The sequence below is a fragment of the Boleophthalmus pectinirostris genome, unplaced genomic scaffold (genome assembly GCF_026225935.1).
Source record: "Boleophthalmus pectinirostris isolate CB_2022bp ecotype Guang Dong unplaced genomic scaffold, ASM2622593v1 HiC_scaffold_14, whole genome shotgun sequence".
Lineage (NCBI taxonomy): Eukaryota > Metazoa > Chordata > Actinopteri > Gobiiformes > Gobiidae > Boleophthalmus > Boleophthalmus pectinirostris.
In genome coordinates this window covers 23,098,077-23,120,843 of record NW_026571047.1, presented here as the reverse complement: position 1 = coordinate 23,120,843, position 22,767 = coordinate 23,098,077, and the positions used below count along the sequence as shown (strand labels likewise).

Genomic DNA, 22,767 nt, shown 5'->3' with positions numbered 1-22,767 from the left:
TTATTCATTCGCAAGTTTAACACAAACCTGCATATTTAGGCTGAGTTCTTTTCTCAAACAGAAAACACCACTTTGTGATGTCATGGGGTAATACAGGAGGTGCTCCACTGTGTTTTTAACCTCCGTTCACCTTCACTAGTACAGAGCTAAAGCAGGGTCTTTATAATTTCTAGCTCTTTATCTCTGAGCCCATCCTGACACTCAGTCTTGGTTCAGTCCTGGTTCAGTCCCAGTTCAGTCCTATTTCAGTCCTGTTTTAGTCCTGGTTCAGTATTGGTTTAGTCCCGGTTTAAGTCCTGGTTCAGTCCTGGTTCAGTCCTGGTTCAGTCCTGGTTCAGTCCTGTTTCTGTCCTGGTTCAGCCTTTGTTCAGTCCTGGTTCAGTCCTGGTTCAGCCTTGGTTCAGTCCTGGTTCAGTCCCGGTTTAGTCCAGGTTCAGTCCTGGTTTAGTCCTGGTTTAGTCCTGGCTCAGTACTGGTTTAGTCCTGGTTTAAGTCCTGGTTCAGTCCTGTTTCAGTCCTGGTTCAGTCCTGGTTCAGTCCCGGTTTAGTCCAGGTTCAGTCCTGGTTTAGTCCTGGTTTAGTCCTGGCTCAGTACTGGTTTAGTCCTGGTTTAAGTCCTGGTTCAGTCCTGTTTCAGTCCTGGTTCAGTCCTGGTTCAGTCCTGTTTCAATCCTGTTTCAGTCCTGGTTCAGTCCTGGTTCAGTCCTGTTTCAATCCTGTTTCAGTCCTGGTTCAGTCCTGTTTCTGTCCTGGTTCAGCCTTTGTTCAGTCCTGGTTCAGTCCCGGTTTAGTCCAGGTTCAGTCCTGGTTTAGTCCTGGTTTAGTCCTGGCTCAGTACTGGTTTAGTCCCGGTTTAAGTCCTGGTTCAGTCCTGGTTCAGTTCCGGTTTAGTCCTGTTTAAGTCCTGGTTCAGTCCTGATTTAGTCCTGGTTCAGTCCTTCTTTAGTCTTGTTTTAGTCCTCGTTCAGTCCATTTTGGTTTTGGAAACAAATAATGAAGAAAATTGTTGTTTTTTGTTTCCTTATTTTTGGATTTATTTTGAAAAGTGAATGAACAAATGATACACAGATTCAGATTCAAATTTAGCTGCTATTTTGAAATTCGTATTCAAAGCACGAGACGATATCCAGATGTGTAAAACAGACTTTATTCATATTTTAGAAGGTACAGAACATAATGAGACCCAACTACTCATCCCTCCATTCAAATGTACTTATTTAGTCATATGTAATACTTTTGACATACAATACTCTTTGGCAAAAAACAGAAGATTTCTCAGTAAAATGACCACATCTCATCTGCAAATCTAAAATACATCATGATCTATGCAGAGAAACTGTTCCTGAATCAGATACAAAAATATTAGGAACAGCTGCTGACATGGTTTATATCACAGCTAGGCCAGGTCCCCCTCCACTTTTTCTTTCCATCAGTCTCAAATCAGAATAAGGCTTTAAAATACTGTAGCAGCTTTCAATACAACCAAGATTTACAATAGTATATGGCATTTATTACACTTAACTAGGCGCCCTCTAGTGGTGCAAGCTTATATTCCTGGCCTATTGCATTTTTACTTACGAAAGAAATAACAACTTTTTGTGTTTGCAAATAAAGGCTTTCTTTTTAAAACAAATTTAAAACAAAAATCTGAGCCTTTTTTCTAATCAGTAGCCAGCGTTGTGGAGTAACAGTTTACATGTACCGGGGTTACGTAATCAGAGTACAAATTATGAGTAATTGTAACCGAATAGAGTTACTGTTTTAATGTAATTGGATTACAGTTACTTTGTTGAAGTAAATGGATTACACGGCGGTATTTTCCTGTTTTCACATTTTGGGCTATATCCCTTTTTTTTTTCTTTTTTCGGTAATTGCACTCATTGCCGGACACTAAATCAGGTCAAAACCAGGTCTAAAACCAGGTCAAAACCAGGTTTAAACCAGGTCTAAACCAGGTCTAAAACCAGGTCTAAACCAGGTTTAAACCAGGTCTAAACCAGGTCTAAACCAAGACTAAACCAGGACTAAAACCAGGTCTAAACCAGGACTAAACCAGGACTAAAACTGGGTCTAAACCAGGTCTAAAACAGGATTTAACAGGACTAAATCATGTTGCATGGACCGTGTCTCCTCTTCTTCTATCAATAATATTTTTAATATGGTATAAGTAAAGTCTGGGCTTTTTTATTGTCCTTTATCAGACAAAACATCTTATGTTACGATATCCTCGTCTTTGCTTCTCTACAGCAAATCTAGTAATCCAAAGTATTCAGATTACATTACTCACTTTAAGTAATTTAATGGATTACGTTACAAACTACATTTTGAGGTATGTAATCTGTAGGGGAATACATTTTAAAAGTAAACTTCCCAACACTGTCAATATCTAATTTCTTAGCTTTAACAGATGGAAGATGTAAAGCAATCTGGACTTGCAATCTGAAGTTTGACCACCAGATGTAGCTACACTTCAACAACAAAATGCAGGACGTTCAATCCATATTAACAAAAACCTAAACAATGCATTATTATATCGCAGTTATATAGGCTATACCTTTTGACGTAATGATACTATAAAATCTCTGTAATTTAGCAGAATCGTACGGTGGAATTCGCTGTCAGATTGCAAATTTGTTGACTTTGTTTATGGTTTATATCTCTGTAACTACTGGGCCTATGCACCTGAAACAAAAACTGGCACAAAATTCAACGTCTTCTCTATCAGTACAAATAAACAATGAGCAATATTTAACTCTTGTCTAACAAAATGATTAGATAGATCATAAATATGACCAAAATAGTAAATTATATAGGTCCCTGCCCACAATTTGAGATTACAATAATATAATTGAATCGTAAAACATGATTCGATGTAGTATTTTAATACCTATATGCAGGTATTGAGAGTAAAAAGTTTCATAATGTAGCTTTAAACCCAATACAAGTGAACTATATAACATTTCGGTTTGGGGGGTCCATCACCTTTTTACCATTTTCTATAAAAATCTCATTGCTCTGCTTCGAATGTTCCACAATTTGACATTAAACAGCTCTGCCTTACATTTATTAAATTACATTTTTTTTTTTTATAGCTCAAGAATATTTAGAAAAACAAACATTCTGACCGTGAGCGGCGTCACCTCTCCACAGATCTGACCTGTAACTTGGCCCCATTTGGTCTCCATGAAGATAGAAAAGTGTAATATCATACTGTGAAACATTCCAGACAAAGCAATAACATCTCCATGGACCAAAACATATGACAGACCCTCCACTAGAAAAGTTACACAATGCAGCTTTAACTCTTAAGGCAAACAAAACTAGAAGTAGTAGTAATAAAAGTAAAATATCCCAGAATAGGCAAATACAGTCGATCTGGATATAAGCGGAGAGGGACCTGATAGCATCTTAACACCTAGACAATACTGGATCAATATCTTAACTGAGCTTGTCACAAAACACAGAGAAAGCAACATTTAATTTCATGATTGTTGAGCCAATTTACAGCAAATGACTAACAGTGCCGTCAGTTCTCTCAAATATAGAAAATGGCGTTAAATACTTAGTTCGTCTACAAAAGGTGAAGGTAGAATGTCTTTGTAATTAAAGGCCCCATATTACGCAGAATGGACTTTTGTGAGCTTTTAGGCATGTTGTAATTTTATCTCCTCAAGAACAGACCTGGATTTTGTGTTTTGTTTCATTCAGACATGTTTGAGTAACCCTGGTTTATCAGCCAGTCTACGGCTGAATCCCATTGCACCCGTCGGCCATACCACTTTCTCCTACCCCTCCGTTTTGCGCGTTCACGTGTAAGGGTAAGGGTGTCCCAGTTACCGTTATAGCAGAAGGGTAGGGGAAAGTGGTACGAAGATTTTTCAGAGGCACACTCCAAACATGAGCAATTTCAGCAGAATGTCTTGCGAATCACCGCTACCACGACCACAGAGAGAAACCGTAAAAATATGCCAACAGCCCACGCAAGAGAGACCACCACAGTTGTAAACCGCATGTTGGATTTCTGGCAAAAGCTCGTCGCGTCTGCCTACGTAGAAGCCGGTAGAGACTATTGATGACGTATGTGATTGCTGAAAGGGTGTCCCAGTTTGTAGGGGCTTATTTTCAGTCCTTTACCCCTTGTGGCTCAGTTCCAATGGGCAAGGGGCAAGGTGTAAAACTTAGGAATGGGATTGGCCCTACATCTCCAAAGCTCAAAATGCTCTGTTTGACCTTATGATGTCATGAAGCGATAGTCTTCAAGTTAACAGCTACTTTTTTTTACCTTGAAGTTCAGTAGAGTTTGACGATTCCAGGGCTGAAATCATCCAAATGATGCTTGCGAAGGTGTATAGAGTTTAAAAACACAGTGGAGTACTTCCTGTATTACCACATGACATCACAAGGTGGAACTGAGTGTTTTTGTTTGAGAGAAGTTTTGTGTTCAACGTGTGAATGAAACAAAACCAAACTCCAGGTCTGTGTGATGAGGAAACAACATTATAACATAGATCAGAAAATATCGTAATATGGGCCCTTTACGCGCAGTTCCTCAACTTTCAGTAATCTTCATTTTCAATAGTAAATACCATATTCTAATCATCAAAATCATGCATGGCTATAGTCGAAAAATTAGTTTGCGTTCAATTTGAATCTTTTCTGTACTCATTAGTAATTATTTGATGATACAAAGTCGTTTGAAAACAGTTGTTCAGTGTTTGAGGTGGGCCCAAGCCTGGATAAATAGAAATGGTTGCTTCAGGGAGGGCATCTGATGTATAAAAAGTTGATATGAATCTTTTTTGCTCCCCTATTTAACCGTTCAATGCAGTACTGTTTAAGGTGGTCGGTCCCGAGCTTGAATAAATAGAAATGGTGTCTTCAGGGAGAGCATCTGATGTAAAAAATAAATGAATAATCACTCAATTTTAATATTTATTCCCTCTTGTAGTGACGAGTAATAATTTCATGATATAAAAGTAAAGTGAAAACAACTCAAAATTGTTAAATGTTTGACGCAGTCCCAAGCCTGGTTAAATAGAAATGGTTCCTTCGGGGAGGGCATCTGTTGTATGAAATAAAGTGAAAATACAAGTTTAAAGGTGCTAACTTCTACGGTGGAGGGTCTGCTACTTCTTCGTCTCCATGGAGATGTTAATTCTTCGCCTAAAATGTTCCACAGTAGCGGATTAAACATGTCTCTTTTACGTTTGTTCAATTGCAGATGTTTTATAGCTCAAAAATACCTTAAAAAATACCACGTGCACGCTTGCTTCTCCACAGATAATAATAATAATGAAGGCGAAACAGAAATATCTCCATGGAGACGAGCGCGTGGCCGACCCTCCACCAGAAAAGTTACACAGCTCCCCTTTAAATTTACTTGATATGCATTTGTTATTACGTCGCTTCTCTTTGCTTGCATCTGTCCGTTGTCCAAAAAAACAATGACGGTTTTTCTTATTTCTGCTATTTTCGATGATATGGTTTAAGATGAGCTTCTATAAAAGTCTATGGATCTGTACAGTTGTGTTCAAAGTGCGAAAAATTCCTTGCGAAGTTGACATCCGTTCTTCCAAATACTCATAAATCTTCTATATCTCATTCCCTGTTGTTTCTTGCTCCAAAAAATAGACAATACGCAAAGATAGGTCCCATCCTCGTTGAATCTTTACACGTTTTAATATATTATTTTCTCTTACTCTGTATAATAAATCTTTTCTTTTAAATATTGTAGGTTTTAAAGTGTCCACAGACGAAGGAGGCACTGTCGTATTTCTAAAACCTGACGTTACAGTAAAATGTGAAAAGTCATGCGATTTTTTAATGGGTTTTTTCTTTTTATTTTTTTTTTTAGTTTCAAAGGCTGGTCACTCTTTATCTCCATCTTCACTGCTGCCTGGAAAACAAGAAAACAAGACTTCATTACTCATCAAGTTGCGGAATAGTTTATAAAAATAAGTAGAAGGAGAAGTAGACAGACTAATAATAATAAATAAATAATAAACACAACTCCAGGGCTGTTTTTGATGAGGTAACAGCATTATAACATGGTTTAAATCTCACAATAGTCAATTTAAGAGTCAATATAGGACTTTTAACAATGATATAAAGTTAAAAGTTAAGACAGGCTTTCTATTTATAGGCAAAACATTGAGGACTTTTCACCATTCAAAATAATTGCTATCTAAAACATCTTCATTTTTCATCATTCTGAAGTCCATGGACACATTATTAGATTTGTTGACAGTGTTGGGGAGTAACAGATTACATGTACAGGAGTTACGTAATCAGAGTACAAATTATGAGTAACTGTATTCAGTTACAGTTACTGTTTCAATGAGTGGTAATTGGATTACCGTTACTTTATTGAAATAAATGGATTACACGGCGGTATTTTCCTGTTTTCACATTATGGGCTAAACCAGAACTAAACCAGAACTAAACCAGGACTAAACCAGAACTAAACGAGAAGTAATACCAAGACTAAACCAGAACTAAACCAGAAGTAATACCAAGAATAAACCAGGTCTAAACCAGGAGTAAAACCAGGACTAAACCAGAACTAAACCAGGACTAACCCAGGACTAAATCAGGTCTAAACCAGGACTAAACTAGAACTAAAACCAGGACTAAACCAGGTCTAAACAATATGACACTAACAGAAGGATGGCCATACTTTAAGGCAGTAGTGATTTCATATAAAAATCATTTCTCTATCAATAATATTTTTAATTTGGTCAAGGAAAGACTGGACTATTTATTTTCTTTTAGCAGATAAAACATCTTATGTTAAGATTCTAGTCTTTGTTACTTTACAGCAAACAAAAGTCTGTTCATGGAGACCTGGGCTCAACAGACAATTTGAAGACAACAAACAAGAATTTTAAGGATGTGTTTGGTACATTCATGTAATTTTAAAAAGCATGACAATATCAAGTAATCCAGATTATTCAGATTACGTTACTCACTTTAAGTAATTTAATGGATTACGTTACAAACTACATTTTGGGGTATGTAATCTGTAATCTGTAGGGGAATACATTTTAAAAGTAACCTTCCCAACTCTGTTTGTTGATACATAAATTGTAAAAAATAAAACCATATTACACCTCCAATTGAATCCACATCTGAGTCGGAGATGTGAGTGATGGAGAAACGGGAAACAGGGGACGGAGACACAGTAAATCTGGAGATGGTGGGTTTGGCTGCAGGTCTGGTCTCAGGTCTGGTCTCAGGTCTGGACTCTGGTCTAGTCTCTGGTTTGGTCTCGGGTTTGGTCTCAGGTCTGGGCTCTGGTTTGGTCTCCGGTTTGGACACAGGTCTTGGTGGGAGGGGAGGAGGAGAGTCTGGGGTGCTTGAAGAGGTGGGGAGTGGGAGCAGAGAGAAGTCATCGTCCCACTCGTATCCTGCACCTGAAAAAACACAAAAACACACGCTTGAATTATGAATATTCACAACGTTATCAAGTACTATTGGGTTTAATTGTTATTGTGGGACAGAAATATATTTATTTGAAAATAAATAAATAAATAAATATTCCCTTGTATTAAGTGCCTTCATTTTTTTTATACAAAAGTATTACATTACATTAATTTCAAGATGGACTATGTAACTTTATGGTTGAGGATCAGTCACCTTCTTCTTTCTATGGATATGTCATTGCTGCTTAGAAAGTTCCACAATATGACATTATCGCACGTATCGCAATACTCAGTCATAGAACTATAATATAATAATGAATGGAAAGCCTTGTCCAGTTTTTATTATAGATACATGGACAGAGTGCGACAAATTCTTTCAGACATGGCCGCGCGCTCCAATGATGTGTTGTGTTGGTCTCCGGTGTAACTGGGCTGCTGCAGGTAGACGATTATTCCTCTAAAAAGTTACTATTCTTTCTCTAAAAATACTCTAAAGAAACTGCTATGTAAGTAACCTTTCTAGATGCCTCTTGCCTTTATGGCGAAGTGTTGTCACAAGCCTGTGTAATTTAATTAAGCAGAACTGGTAGTGATGTGACGTTCCGTGTCGAGTCTTCGAAGCGTGTGTCGAGTAGGGAGGGGGCGTTTCCGCGAAGCGCTTATCGAGGCTTGATTCATTTAGGGGAGGAGCTGAAAATGATGACGTCCGAAGCCTCGCTGCCCGGCTGTACCACGTGACTGATTCAGGAAGTGGTTCGGGTTTTGCCGCGAGTTTTGACAGCGATATAAACTGCTCAGTCTTCATTCAAAATGTGGGTGTTTGATGGAGAGTTGTGATCAGTGAGAGTTTGGAAGTTTGGAGACAGTTTAAACTCACAAAAAACAATTCTTATTTCTTAGGTAACAACCTGTGGTGTCGCCTGGATGACAGAGTCAGGCAGACACAAACACAAAATGTAATAGCAGATGCAAATATTGAGGTCCAACGGTACATGATGGAGCCAAATATTGGAAGGCTGGAGGACCCCCTTCAATACTGGGAGAGACAGAAATATGTCTATCCCCATTTATATAAATTAGCAGTGGCATTCTTGTGTACGCCTGCCTCATCTGTGCCCTGTGAGCGGGTGTTTTCGAAAGCAGGAGAAATATTGTCAAAAAAAAGAAATCACCTGAGACCTGCCACAGTGGAGAAACTGTTGTTTTAAATAAAAACCAATGATGTGTCCCCTGAACCATAATCACCCAACGTTACAAAAGCACAATCACTGTCCATACTCCAACCCCAACCACCCTCACCTCACTGTAAATGATCATTAGCTTTTTCATAATTTCCAAATAATAATTTTCCATACTGCCAGTATATATATATAAAAGTATTTATATTTATATATATATTTATATATATACACACACAGTATACATCACTACAATATACATGTTTTGCATACTTCTTTACTTTGCTGACAGTTTTATTCACAGGCTTTCTGCAAAATGCAACACACTTTAAATTCATGTCAACTGATATTTTTTGCATCCAGTAGACGTCCTACTAGAGCAAATGAAGCTTCAGGAAGCTTTGCACCAGAGTGAACCAATTGGATGAAAGGCTTCAATGCTTCATGAAGCTTCATCTGCCCATCACTAAGAACTGGTGAGTGTTAACTTTGTCTGTTGTCGCTCGGAGCTACCATGCTAATGCTAATGCTAATGCTAATGCGAGCGCTCGGGTTTAGTGCAGTGCACGCGGAGCTTTGAGCTTTGAGCTGGAGCTGTTGATGTTAAAGGAGTTATATGTATTTTGACCAATGCATTTTATTGATGTTTTTCTGAACTAATAAAACGAAGTTTGATTATGATGAAATGGTCTGCTTATACTGCTAAAGCTAATCTAAAATGAATTATTGCCTGTTGTTAATGGAAAATATTTTACCATGGAGTATTCTTGATGACAAATATTTATACATGGTTGATTATTCTTATGACTATTATGATGACAAAGTGTTTTGTGTTTGTGTAAGTGTTTTGACTTAATATAAATATTTAATATAAAGTTTAGATTTAATATAAATATTTATACATGTGTATTGATTATTATTATTATAACTATTATTATATACAAGTGTTTTTGATATAATATTGTGAAAATTGTATTTATAATGACTTAGTTGTGATACTTAATTATTGTATTACTTACTAGGCCTAGAGCTAAGGCCTAGAGCCTGGACCGAACTCAAAGAATACAAGTATCTATCAATGCGGTAGGAGGCGTTGCAGCCGCCCAACCACACACACCCACGCACACCCACTGCCGCCTGCTGTGGGCACTGGGCCCTTGTTGAACTTTGTTGCACAATAACCCCCTTGCCATATCTCTGGAAATCTCTATAACTCTTTTATGTCTTTTGTTTGACCCCCTGTGGATTATATGAACTCTGTTGCGGCTTGTGTGCTAAATAAGAACTGTAACACGTTGAACTCATGCACAACTGTAAATACTGTAAATAATGTCTGTCCACTGTAAATAACATAACTAAGCACCATAAGCCCTGTGCTTTTGTCTCATTAAATATTCCATCTACTACTACTGCTGCTATTACTGTTCCTATCTCTGTTTCTGATTGATATTGCAGCATTGTACAGGCTACAGTTGCCTCTCCATAGATCTGTCCAGTAACTTGACCTAGTTTGGTCTCCATGCTGATAGAAATGTTTAATGCCATACTGTGAAACATTTCATACAAATCAATAACATCTACATGGAGAAATGCAGGTGGTGGACCATCTAGAAAAGTTACACAATACTTACAAAGCTTTGTTAACATGAAAACTAAATGGGAAAATAAATAAGATAAATGATTTGCTTAAGGTCAACATATCATGGTAGATATCTTTCATATATTGTATCTCTTAGAATAATAGATCTTGTAACTAATATTAATGTTTTAACTGATGAAAAATTATGGTCAAGGTATGCTGAAAACAAAAATATATTCCCATGCCATGATCTGGGTCAATATTTTTTCTGTTTCTGTATCTATGATTAAAAATACTTTACCGAATGACAGTGTGACATCCAAAAGCTGTTGACTTGAGTGATCGCATTGCTTAACACTGTGGTTAAAGGGCTGTTCAAATGGAGGTGTAAGTGGCTGCACTCTAATTATACTCACTCTCCTCTGAGACATTTCCATCTGAAGAATCGTCTGAGGCATTAACACGTGAACTTTGACCTTCTGAAGCCAGGGCGAATCCGTGCACAGCCAGCTCTTTAGTGGGACTCTCCTACGGATAACAGACAAACACCAAAGGATTAGAAATAACACACAAATAAATAAATAAGTAACTTAGAATCCAGAACATACCTATTAAAACAGTGTATGTATATTAAGTTTTGAATATGAGTTATTAATCATTTGTGAATATAACTAATATATATAAGTTATAGGTAATCTTGCAATTTTAATTTTTCTGCTTTATACTGTAAATCAGACCAACACAAAAGCTTTTCCATTTAATTCTGTCATCCCCACAAACTGACCAATTAAAGGTGCACTATGTAACTTTTCAGGAGGGGTGTCTACCACGTGTTTGTTGCCTGAAATATTCCAAAGTATGACATTAAACAACCTTCCGAGCTTGAATTTATTGCAGGTGTTTTTGTTATCCATAAACGCACTGAAAATCTGCATTCTTACTGTTAGCAAGGTAGTCACTTTTCCATAGATCTGACCTGTGACTTGGCCTGTTGACGAGCTTGGTAGGGTGACTAGAAGCCCCTATTTACCCGGGACAGTCCCAGTTTTGTGCCCTGTGTCCCCTGTCCCTGCAGATTTATACAAAACAAGAGATTTGTCCCGGTTTTATCAAGAAATGTCCCAGGTGTCCCTATGTTTTAACCAATTTGATCTAATCCAGGAATAAACTAAGACTAAACAGGACGACATAAGGTCTAAACAAATCTGGCAAATCTTGACAAATCTGATACCTGCCACCAGTAAAAAGGAGCATAAATTGTAATTTGTTTGCCAAAATACAGAAAACCATGTTTGTTTATGACTATAAAGCCAAAAAAAATAAAAAAAATGTCCCTTTGCTCAGATTATGATTGACACAATTTCATTTATACCAACCATCCCAACCCGGGTGTGTCCCAGTCTTGAATTTTGAAAATCTCATCACCCTACTTCATGGAGGTAAATAAGCTTAATGCCATACTGTGAAACATTTCAGGCAAAGCAACAGCATCTCCATGTAGACCAGCACGTGGCGTACCCAGAAAAGTTGCATAGTGCACCTTTAATACATAATATAAACTGAGATATCACAACAGCTTCTCTGTACTCACCTGATCAAACAAGTAGACGGTGACATCGTCAAAGAAGGACACTGTTTTCCTCTTGCGGTCCAGTTCTTCCTGTATGCTCTCTGTTGTTAGCAGAGTGGGCATCTTTAGGAGACTTTTGAGATTGTGAGCGTCACTGTCGTCGCTGATTATCAGAGGAACGGCGTAGCACTCATCCTCGCTGTCCTCTCCTCCGCTTTGTTCGTTAAAGGTTCGAACTTCTTCTTCTTCTGAATCATCACTGTCTGTTTCCTCTTCGTAGTCGTATGTGTCTGTGGCAGGAAGAGGTGGAGGTGGAGTAGAGGGAGACGACGATGACGATGAAGATGACAAACGCCGAATGTGTGCGTTTTGCTGTAACGCAACTTCGTCTTTGGGCAAAATGTGGATCATCTCACTAGCGCCCCCTGAATTATTTTGGCATTTTATTGACTTTACTTCTTCTGTTGTTTCATCTTTGCTCTTTTCTTCAACATCATCTTTGATATTGGAACCTGAATCCACATTAAGAGCACCAATCGCTTCCTCCATGGCGCCCACCACTTCGGCCGCCCAGTCCCCAAAATTTGAAGCTTCTTCTTGGGATGGCCATTCATCCAATGCCCCCTCTACTGAGTCTAGCTCCAATAAGTTTCCTTCAGTTTCTTGGTCTACTTTTAGGTCTTTATTGGCTTCAGCATCCAGAAACCCCTCTCCTTCTTGGGTTTTGCTTTCTTCAATTTCAGTTTCCTCTTCCCTGCTTCCTTGTAAATCGTCCTTTGCCTGCCGCTCGATCTCGCAGTCTGAAAAATACGCAGAATCTCGATATGGCGTGCTCTCGCTTAATGGTTGCAACGTTTCCTCACTTTTTTGAGGAGTTTCCAGAACTAAATCTTGATCTAATTTTGCGTCATCCTCTACATCTTCAATCTGAAAGTCCTTAACGACCGCCTCAGCTTCCTCAAGACTTGCGTTCAAATTATTCATTGCTTGGTCTCTGGTTTCGTGAGGTTCTTTGGGGACAAATTCTGGACTTTCGTTGTTTTCCGTATCATATCCACTGTCCATAGCTTTGGGAGAACTTGACGGGTGAGACGAAGCGGGACTTAAACCTTCACAAGATCCAGCTGTGGAGGGTAAGTCCATAGAATCCATGGAATCGGGGGTACCGACTTGTTTTTGAAGCGATTTGAACGCAGGAGAGACGGTCATTTCGCTAGATTCATCAACAAAAATACCAGAAGTTATGTCAGTAATATCATCTGTGGTGTCTTCCTCATCTTCATCGCTGCAATCTAAAATATCGGCAAGGCTAACGCTCGACCTACCACCATCCATACCACTATCAAGATTCTGACTCAGCTCCGACTGTGGATCTGAAACCATTACGTGCATGTTATCCGCAGGAGGTGGCGACTTCTGGGCAAGAACGATATCCTCCATCTTGGCTTCAACTTGTTTATGCGCAATCTCCTTGACAACATCATCCCTCCTCTCTTTCAAAGGCGTATTATCGCAAGAAAGCTCCACATACTGCTCTTCGGCGTCCACCATCTTGTTATGGACAAGTTTGGGAACAACTGGACCCCCCGGAGCTGGAGACAGATTGATCATTTCGTCGTTAGATTGGACGTCGGTGGCTTTGTCTTGTGTGTAGCTGCTGTGAGGGGTATAACTATGGATGAACGCGTTGTTTCGCACCAGCAGGCCAGTAAGCGGGTCGATGAAATGGGAGTGGCAGCATTCCGAAGGATTTTCACTTTGATGGCACAAGTAGACATATGCGTCGTTGTCTTGGGGCACTATTGGACGGTGCTTACTTAAATTAAGGCAAGCGCTGTTGTCTTTTCCCAGGCGAGGTTCGAGGTAGTCCACCTGTTTCGGCAAGGAATGGTACGCTTGGATGTTATGCTCTTCTGGCCATGAGTCTTCAATGTCGGTCGTTGGCATTGTGTAGTGGAAATCGACGTACGCATCTTGTCGACAACTATGGCTGGCGCGTCTGTTGTGGTGGTTGCTATGGCGATGTTTCGAAGGCCATGTGTTGCAAGTGTGTCGTTCTATAAATATATCTTCTTCGTCATCTTCTGTTTCGCTGTCTTGGTGTCCGATGTAAAGAGCTCCTTCGGTTTCCATGTTGATGCTGAGGGAGTTGTGTTTCGTATGGCTTGGCATTGTCTTTCTTAAAGATCCCATCATATCATAGTATCCGCCGGTCATATTTTTCCCAATTACAGACGCATGGGTCGTGTCCAGATATGTGTCTCTAAATGCTTGTTGCGGTGGCGTACTCGCCGTGGGGGAAATACGAAGTGGACTTTCGAAATCGCCCAAAGCTTGACGCAAACTTCGAGACCCCCAGCTTTCTTGATGATGCTCCCTTCCGATCAAATACAGATCTGGCGGCGATTGCTCGTAGTAGTATCCGCCGTCTTGGTCTTTGTAGGAAACGTAGTGACTGGACTGCCATGGTTGTAGCGGGCTGGCGTCAGAAATTTGTCCCATTAGCGGTTCCATCGTCAAGGATATGGCTGGACTTGAGTCATTTGAATCGTAAACTTCAGATTTATTCGCCGTCCAGTAAGGAGCCATGTTTTTTTGCGAGGGACAAACGATACACTCTGATTCGGCACTACCTGTCAAAAAGCTACCACTGCTACCTTGGTATTCAGGACTATACGAGCACATTGTATAATCAGGATCCATATTGCAGTCTACTGGCTCTTCAATCCGTATGTAATACTCACTACCAACTGACGGGCTATGGGCACTCAAAACAGGAAGTACACTTGGAGCGTGGAGGTGTTTTGATTGGTAGTAAGTGGGCGGAGAAACACCATGGCTCATGTTGTCAGATGGGCAGCTTCCAACTATGCCCCCTGGTGGGTAAAATGTGTCTTGACAGTGATGGTCGACTTGGTTTACAGACTCGGCCGCTCTGGCTTGCTCCCATTTGTACTCAAAGTTTAAACCATGGCTCGTCTCTGTCACGGTTAAAATGTCGTCTCCCGATTCAGAGTGGTAGCCGTCCCCGGCAGTAAAGTTCTCAAGGAGAGGAAAGGAGGAGGACGAGGGGGCATGGTGGTCCCGGTTGGAGCTACAGAAAGCGGTATGGCTGTTGTTGGGGCGGAGGGAGTTCCAGCGGCGTTCAAACTCCTCCTCGGCTTCGCTGGCTCCTTTTGCACAAAGGTAACTGAGAAGCAGGTGCACCTCTTCGGCTGTGGGGCGCTGGTCGGGCTGCAGCCAACAGAACTGCATCACCTCGTACCTGAACACAAACAGATCAGAATTAGGGCTATGATCAAAACTATGTCTTTGCGATGATAGATGAGACAATTTCAGTGTGTGTTTTTAAAGTTATGTCATATCCTTATGATTTGGAACAACACAGGAACTTTGGGTCAATTAATATAATAGTGTGAAGCTTAAAATCACACAAAATTGATTCAGATCTTTTAGTCATGTTGTAATGATCAAAGACATACTCAGAGTTGTGTTTAGTTTCATTCACACGTTTGAGTAATCCTTTATTATTAGTCTGTCTACATCTCCAAAGCTCAAAATGCTCTGTTCCACCTTGTGATGTCAGGAAGCGGTAGGTTTCAAGTTAACAGCTCCTTTTACCTTTAGTTCCATAGAGATGGGCAATTCCAGGGCTGAAATTATCCAAATGATTCAAGTGAAGGTTTATAGAATTTAAAAATAGTGGAGCACGTCCTATATTACCACATGAAATTACAAGGTGGAGAGTGTTTTCCATTTTGAGAAGACTTCAGCCTAAATATACAGGCTTTTTGTGTTCAATGTGTGCATGAAGCGAAACAACTCCAGGTTTATTTTTGATCATACTGTAAATATTTTCTTAACATGAGGGCCTGTTTACACGAGAATGCTTGCGGGTAAAAACGACAAAATATTTTATTGGAAGAGCCTTTTGTTTAGGCGGTGATGGCGTTTTTGGGGTTTAAAAACGCCAAAATCTGAAACCACACTCCAGAGTAGAAAAGCTGAATATGCTCCGCCGTAGCGTTTCCATCTACACTGCCCAAGACGCAAAACTCTGGTCAGATCTGCTCATGTCGCATACGCGTTTACGTCACATGCATCGCCAACTAGAGTCACCACTGAGCCATCTACCACGCATACCCAATCGAATTCCACACACTTTGCATCACCGTATGCAGGCAGATTTCCTCCCGAAAACACTCGTCTAAATGTGGAATTAAAAAGTGAAGACGCGACGGCACTTTTGCGTCTTCTGTTCAGACCGTCATTGTATAAACGTAGCCTTAGTATGAAAAACTTGCAAGTCATTCTATGGGTGAGCTCTGTAAGCTCAAATACTGATTTTGTGCATTATATTCAGACAATAATTTTGGGTTTATTACATACACAACATTATTTTTGGTTGTACTTTAGATTAATAGCAATTAAAATAAAACCAAAATCACTTTCTAGTTGCGATATGTTATTTGCAACTCCTCAAAAATATTTAGATAACAGTCTCTGTCGTCCATCTCTTTAGTTTAGTTTGGACCAATATATAAATATGTCTGCAATTCATGCAAAACAGTTCATAACATTTTCGTCTTCTCTTTCTGCTGTAAGGAGTAACCATAATACTTTTCAGAAAAATCACAATTAAACATTCCTCCAAAACATTCACCCCAAACTAAGTGGAGTGTGACTTACCAGCGCTCGGACAGTGGCACTTTGAGCAGTGGGCGGGGCAGTCTCAGCTGTTGTTCCCTCACAGCGTAGGTTAGCACCTGTCTGTCCGAGTAGTGTCTGTACGGCTGATTGGCCAATTCAAACAGCTCCCAGATCGTAACGCCCAGAGACCTGCACAGATAAATATTAGCCCCTAAACTCTTTTTACCACCACATAGACCCAGAAAAAATACATAACTCATTCAAATCCAACTGAAAAAGCACAGGCGTGTAATAAGACCTGGAAAAGGCACTCCTAGTGGCCGCTCCAGGTACTGCATCTCCAACCTGGGGAGAATTATCCCATGGAGCACAATGTATTTTTCTTTGGGAATTCAACCTGCTAGTGTTTTGCTAACAGGACATCAACAGCCTTGTCTGACTCATCAGCCGCTTTCATTTCGTAGAAACCATCTAACCTCGCAGCATTAGAATTCATTGGCTCGACCGTAGCCAGGTACTTTTTTTCATTTAACCAATCGCTGCTATTTGGTTGTGACGTATGTAATGCATCGCTAACGGGACTAACTGGTATATTAAGCTTTTCCAAAATCCCGTAGGAAGAAGGGCAATAACGTCTTTCCCCTTGATAAAATTCACCAAACATTCTCTTTGTTCTGGCTTTAAACTCGATCTCGGGAATCATTGTCTACACAAAATGTATGGCTCTTCGCTGATTGGCTGGTGCCTGGACCTTCCACTTCCGGGGTTTTTGCGAACCGTCTACTGCACAGGTGTCAAACATACGGCCCGGGGGCCAGATGCGGCCCTCCAAGACCTTTAATCTGGCCCTCGGCTGGTTTTCTACTAAAATATTTAAATTATATTTTTTATTAAAATCTTGTTAATTTTCTGTGGTGTTTATCACAGCAGCGTCTCCAGCGTCTCTGTACGTGGCCCCTCCCACCAGAGCAGCACAAATGAAGACTTGTCTCTTTCCAAACGCTCTTAAAGGACGATCGTTTTGACTGTTGACCGTGACACCCTCATCAGAAAAATGTCCAACATGAGAAAAGTGGAGCCGAGTGCAGGATTTTACAACAAAAATTGACTTATTCCTATTTATACAAGTTAATGTTAAAACATTGTGTTGAAATTACATTTTTCAGGTTTCAAGTTTCAGGTTGTTCATAATATTATAATATTATAATAAGAAAGAGTTCATCAATTAAAAAAGATTTCTGTAATAGATTTGTGTTTCTCTGCACAAATATTTGAACTTATTGTTATTTTTGGGGTTTATATGATATGAGTTTTCTGATCCGGCCCCTTTGGGATCAAAGTCAGTTGGATACGGCCCCTGGACCAAAATGAGTTTGACACTCCTGGTCTACTGTATTCCGATTCCTGATCTAGTTGCTGGAGAGAAATGAAATTGAGTGGAGGCACTAGGTAGCGCCAGCCTGACTATCAACATCCTACCAATTTCTCTAATTCTCTTTCTTTTTTTCACAACATGAACTTTGAAAATTGTAAGTAATCAAAGCGTCTACAAGTGACCTTTCTAAGATTTAGTCTAGCCATCCCACATGTGGGAGGAGCTAGCCCCTATTGAAGAAGTAATGCAGAAGAAGCCCATGAGTACGCCAACTGAAAACAATACAATGCCATCTGGGGTTCACCTGTCAGATTTTATTAAACCTCCAATGGTGTTTACCTATCTACTAGTTTCATAACACTTATTTTAGCATTTACAGTATTTTCTAGTATTATTATCATGTGATTTTACCATATGTTGCTCTGTAGGGTCTGATCGGCCACTAGAAGGTTTCCGTGCACTTCGTCGATAAGTTCAGGAGCGATCCATCTCAAAGGGACGTACATCTGATCTGAGGTCACGTAGTAATCGTCCTGAAAAATAAAAATGTATAATGTGAATATAGAGTTGTAGCAGATTAATTAGAAAAGAGAATAGAATAATAACAGAGTTGTAGTTCAAAAAGTTACGCAGTGCTGCTACTGGTCCTGCATTCATTCGTCATTATTATTATTATTTATTTGTTATCGGGTTCAGATATTGAGTCAGGATTTTGGTCAGGAGTACCAGGAATTTTGAAGAAATTAGAATATGTGCATAAGACCAACCCACCAGAGGAAAGAACATGCAAAGTCCACACAACTCTGGAAATTGAACCTGAGACCTTCAATTTAAGTTATGATTATAGTTGCGTGCAAATACCTTGTACTTTGCGTGGGACAGCCCGTAGTCTCCAATCTTCACCGAGACATCAGCAGTCAGCAGACAGTTTCTCAACGCCAGATCACTATGTCAAAGAAATATAGCATCAAAGGTCCTATATTACACAAAACTGACTCCTGTGAGCTTCAAGTCATGTTTTAAAGTTGTTACTTCCTCAAAAACATACCTAGAGTTGTGTTTTGTTTCTTTTATTATTAGTCTGTGTACATCTCCAAAGCTCAAAATGCTCTGTTCTACCTTGCGATGTCATGAAGTGGTTGATTTTAAGTTAACAGCCATTTTATTTTTACTTTTAGTTCACTAGAAATGGGCAATTCCAGGGCTGAAATTATACAAATGATTCTAGTGAAGGTGTATGGAGTTTAAAAACACAGTGGAGTGTTTTCTGTTTGAGAGAAAAGGCTCCTAAATATGCAGGGTTTGTGAGTTAAACATGTGTGAATGAAACAAAACACAACTCCAGGCATATTTGTGATGAGAAAACAACATTATAACACACCAGAAAACAGCATAATGTGGGCCCTTTTTAAAATAAAATACTCTCCAGTGAAAAATAAAAATAAAGAAATGCACTGTAGTTTAGTCAGTCTTGGAGTCAGAAGTAATCGCCTGCAACAAAATCACTGATGCTGGAGTTTTGAGCAGTACTCGGGCAGCATCAGGATATTGTTTCAGGAAATCACCAATTCAGTTTCTTTCTGTCCATTATTACATCACGATTCACTGCTAACTGAGTCAAGCCATTTGCCCTCTAACAGAATGGTTTATGGTTTCATTCCCTGCTAACAGCTACGCCTGTCATGATAACAAGTTTTAAAGCATGGCATATTGCTACAGATATATACTGCGATAAATTATAATAATGAAACTATGGCGAGGAGAAATTCAGTTTGTCGACTGGGCAAAATTTCGTTTGGTTGAAGACGTTTCGCAGCTCATCCAAGCTGCTTCTTCAGTTCTAGTCAGAATGCTGGTGGACACTTCCTTATATCAATCTAACTAACTACTCTGAAACTAACACACCTATTTGTTTACAGTTTCTGTTAGTTAGTTAGTTAGCCCTATTGACCTGTGCAGGGAGTGGGGTCTAATTAACATAAACATTCATGGCCATAATGGAGCTTCCACACCTCTGGACCTGACCTGGCTACACCTGTTGTTCTCTTGTTTGTTTTGATTTAGGTTTGAGGATGGAGTTGTAAATAGGAGATAGATGGTGTCTGAGCCCTCCATTTCTGTTTAGACAAGGATTCTCTTTCTTAACAAAAATTGCTTCTTTTACTCCCCTCTCAAACCAGTTCTTTTCTCTAGCTAAAATCTGTACCTCGCTGTTCTCAAATGAGTGACCCTTGGCTTTTAAGTGGAGATGTACAGCAGACTGAGGTCCTGTGTTGCTCTCTCGTCTGTGTTGGTACATCCTCTTGTGAAGTAGCTGTTTAGTTTCTCCTCGCCATGGATTCTACCTGGACGACTGAGGGATTCTTCACAAATATTGAAACTACTTTGTGTCACTGATACAATAACAATAATGCAATATAATCTTCGTAAACCATTTTTCATTAAGCAGTATGAGCTGCAACCATACACTGTAAAGAAGTGGACTAAGGGAGTGTGACGTCACCCATAGTGTTCAGCTCCAGTCAAATGAAGCTCACGAGGCCAGCAGTTATAGGAGCGAATTTGAAGCAATATTAGGAATAGGAATTTATTTACAGACAAAGTAGCCAAATAAAAAAAAACACCAGGATTACGTAGAGCAGTTTAATACAAACATTTAACATGAAAATGAAAAGGCTCACTGCAACTTTTATTAGGGATGTGACGATAACTGAAATATCGTGATATTGTATCGTCAGAAGTCTCACAATAATATCGAGAGCTGTCACAACATATCGAATTACAAGTTCCTTTGCTTAAATGTGTTGTTCTTTAATAGGAACAGGTAATAAACATAGGGAACTACATATCCCATGATTCATTTCAGCACAGACAACATGAAGAAATGTGTTTTTTACTTGAATTCTTGAGATTCTGACAGCAATAATTCGCACCAAAATCTTATCAAGGTATTTTAAAAGCAAAAAAAAAAGTGGCCTATCTAGAATTATATTAGCCTCTCTCGCAATAATTGTTGTACTGTGTGATGCATATCATGATAATAACGTACCGAGAGATTTCAATATCGTTACATCCCTAGCGTTAATAGAGAGAGGGGCGACCATTTTTCAAAGTACAGTCAATTGGAGCCAGAGTCGATGGAGCCAGAAGCACCCCCATAAACACTTCCTATTTATGGCTGCAACAAATAATGAACCAATAAATAGCCATAAAAAAGTTAGTTATTCAACCCTGTACAGCTCAAATCTTATCATATTACAACAAAAATACCCCAAATTTTCCCACTTTTGCGAAGAAATTGTTCACACAACAAACTCTAAACCCTAAAATATATTATTACAGGTTTCATATCTTTATTGACAAGTGAATATAGTATTTATCGTATTGTTTTTTATGTTTATGTATACAACATTAGTGTCATACCCGTGAGTGAAGTTGTGTTTGTGCATGTGCATCAGTCCTGAGGCGATGTCACAGGCCATTCTCTGGAGCATGAGGGGTTCAGGGGTCATGACCTCTGACCCTCGGCAGCTGCGCAGGTAACCCTTCACATCGCCCTGGCAACAACACAGATAAATGGTACATGGACTCACCACCAGGGGGCAGCATAACACACCTAATTTCCTTTGTATTAATAGTTTCTCGTTACTACTACTCTTTGGATTTTCAAAGTGGTCCACAAAAACAGGTCAGGTCATTTAAATAAATTATTTTAGTAGAATCAATTGTGTTTATTTATATTCTTAGTAATTTACTCTAATAGAAACAGTACATAATAAACTGTAAATGTATCAGCGTTCGGTATAAATGTTTCAACTCCAATTCAATAACAACAGTAAGTCAATATTGTCATTAAAAGTTGGTAATTAATAAATATAAGTCTTGCAAATCAAAGATGCATCACAGTGGCCTATTATGTTTCAATGTCCGGCCACTAGGGGTCAGCAAACGCAACGCACAGAGAATAAGTAACGGGTTTAATTAAATTTACTTCACGGGTTTTCCTCAAGTGACACATATATATTTCAGTTACATTGATTTTAGTGGCGATAATTACTCACCAGGGGGCAGAACTCCATGACGAGGAGGTAGGGCGTGACCTCTGTGCACTGGGCCAGACACTGCAGTAGAGCCGGGTGCTGCAGGGATCTAAGGAAGGATACACAAGCAGGATAGATTGGATATGAAATATTGTTGGAGGTAATTGAGGAAAATTGTGAAAAAGGCTACTACTGCTAGCTGTTATTGTGTACGACAAGACTACAAATGTATCTTTAAAGAATTTTACAGTCGCCTCAGAGTGTAAGAATTTGTCCACACAGGGAATAACATTTAGTATATTTATTCACTGTACTTTGACATTTTATATAATATTTAGCTTTTGGTTTAAGGGTTCAGGGGGCCCATGTTTTATCCATATTTTCTGAGCTGTTTTATAATGTTGTTGTTTCCTCATTACCAACAGACCTGGAGTTGTGTTTTGTTTCTTCCACACACGTTTATCACATAAAATCCTGCATATTTAGGTTGAGTTCTTTTCTCAAACAGAAAACTTTATATAATTTCACTAGAATCATTTGGATCATTTCAGGTCAAGACTTTCCAATCTCTCCTAAACTAAAGGTAAAAGGAGCTGTTAACTTAAACGGCTACAGCTTCATGACATCACAAGGGGGAACAGAGCATTTTGAGCTTTGGAGATGTAGACAAACTAATAATAAAAGCAAACATGTGTGACTGAAACAAAACTCTGTTTATTTTTTGATGAGGTAACAGCATTATAACATAACATAAAGCTCTATATAAGACCTAGAAGGATTAATATATGTCTCTGTACCAGGAGTCTCTAGCCTTTTTCCTCTGGTGAGCTACTTTTAAAAAAACAAAAATGCCAGTGAACTGTTAGTTTTAGAGGACACAAGAAATTGAGTAACTATAAGAGCCATGACGAGCCTTAAATGAGATACAGTTAAAAATGTGCGAACAATCCCTCA

General features: G+C 39.3%; 1 protein-coding gene across 1 annotated transcript in view; it reads right to left on the bottom strand.

The window, feature by feature from the left end:
• Window positions 1-5,520: 5,520 nt before the first annotated feature.
• Window positions 5,521-22,767, bottom strand: part of aatkb (apoptosis-associated tyrosine kinase b) — an 80,803-nt gene continuing 63,556 nt past the window's right edge. Inside the window, exons 8-16 of the mRNA XM_055149916.1 lie at window positions 21,835-21,922; window positions 21,197-21,330; window positions 18,635-18,719; window positions 18,185-18,306; window positions 16,438-16,587; window positions 11,770-15,013; window positions 10,595-10,706; window positions 7,110-7,412; window positions 5,521-5,896 (exon numbers count right to left, since the gene is read on the bottom strand). Coding sequence (XP_055005891.1) covers window positions 5,868-5,896; window positions 7,110-7,412; window positions 10,595-10,706; window positions 11,770-15,013; window positions 16,438-16,587; window positions 18,185-18,306; window positions 18,635-18,719; window positions 21,197-21,330; window positions 21,835-21,922 — 4,267 coding nt within the window. The 3' untranslated portion in view covers window positions 5,521-5,867. The remainder of the gene's footprint in view (window positions 5,897-7,109; window positions 7,413-10,594; window positions 10,707-11,769; window positions 15,014-16,437; window positions 16,588-18,184; window positions 18,307-18,634; window positions 18,720-21,196; window positions 21,331-21,834; window positions 21,923-22,767) is intronic.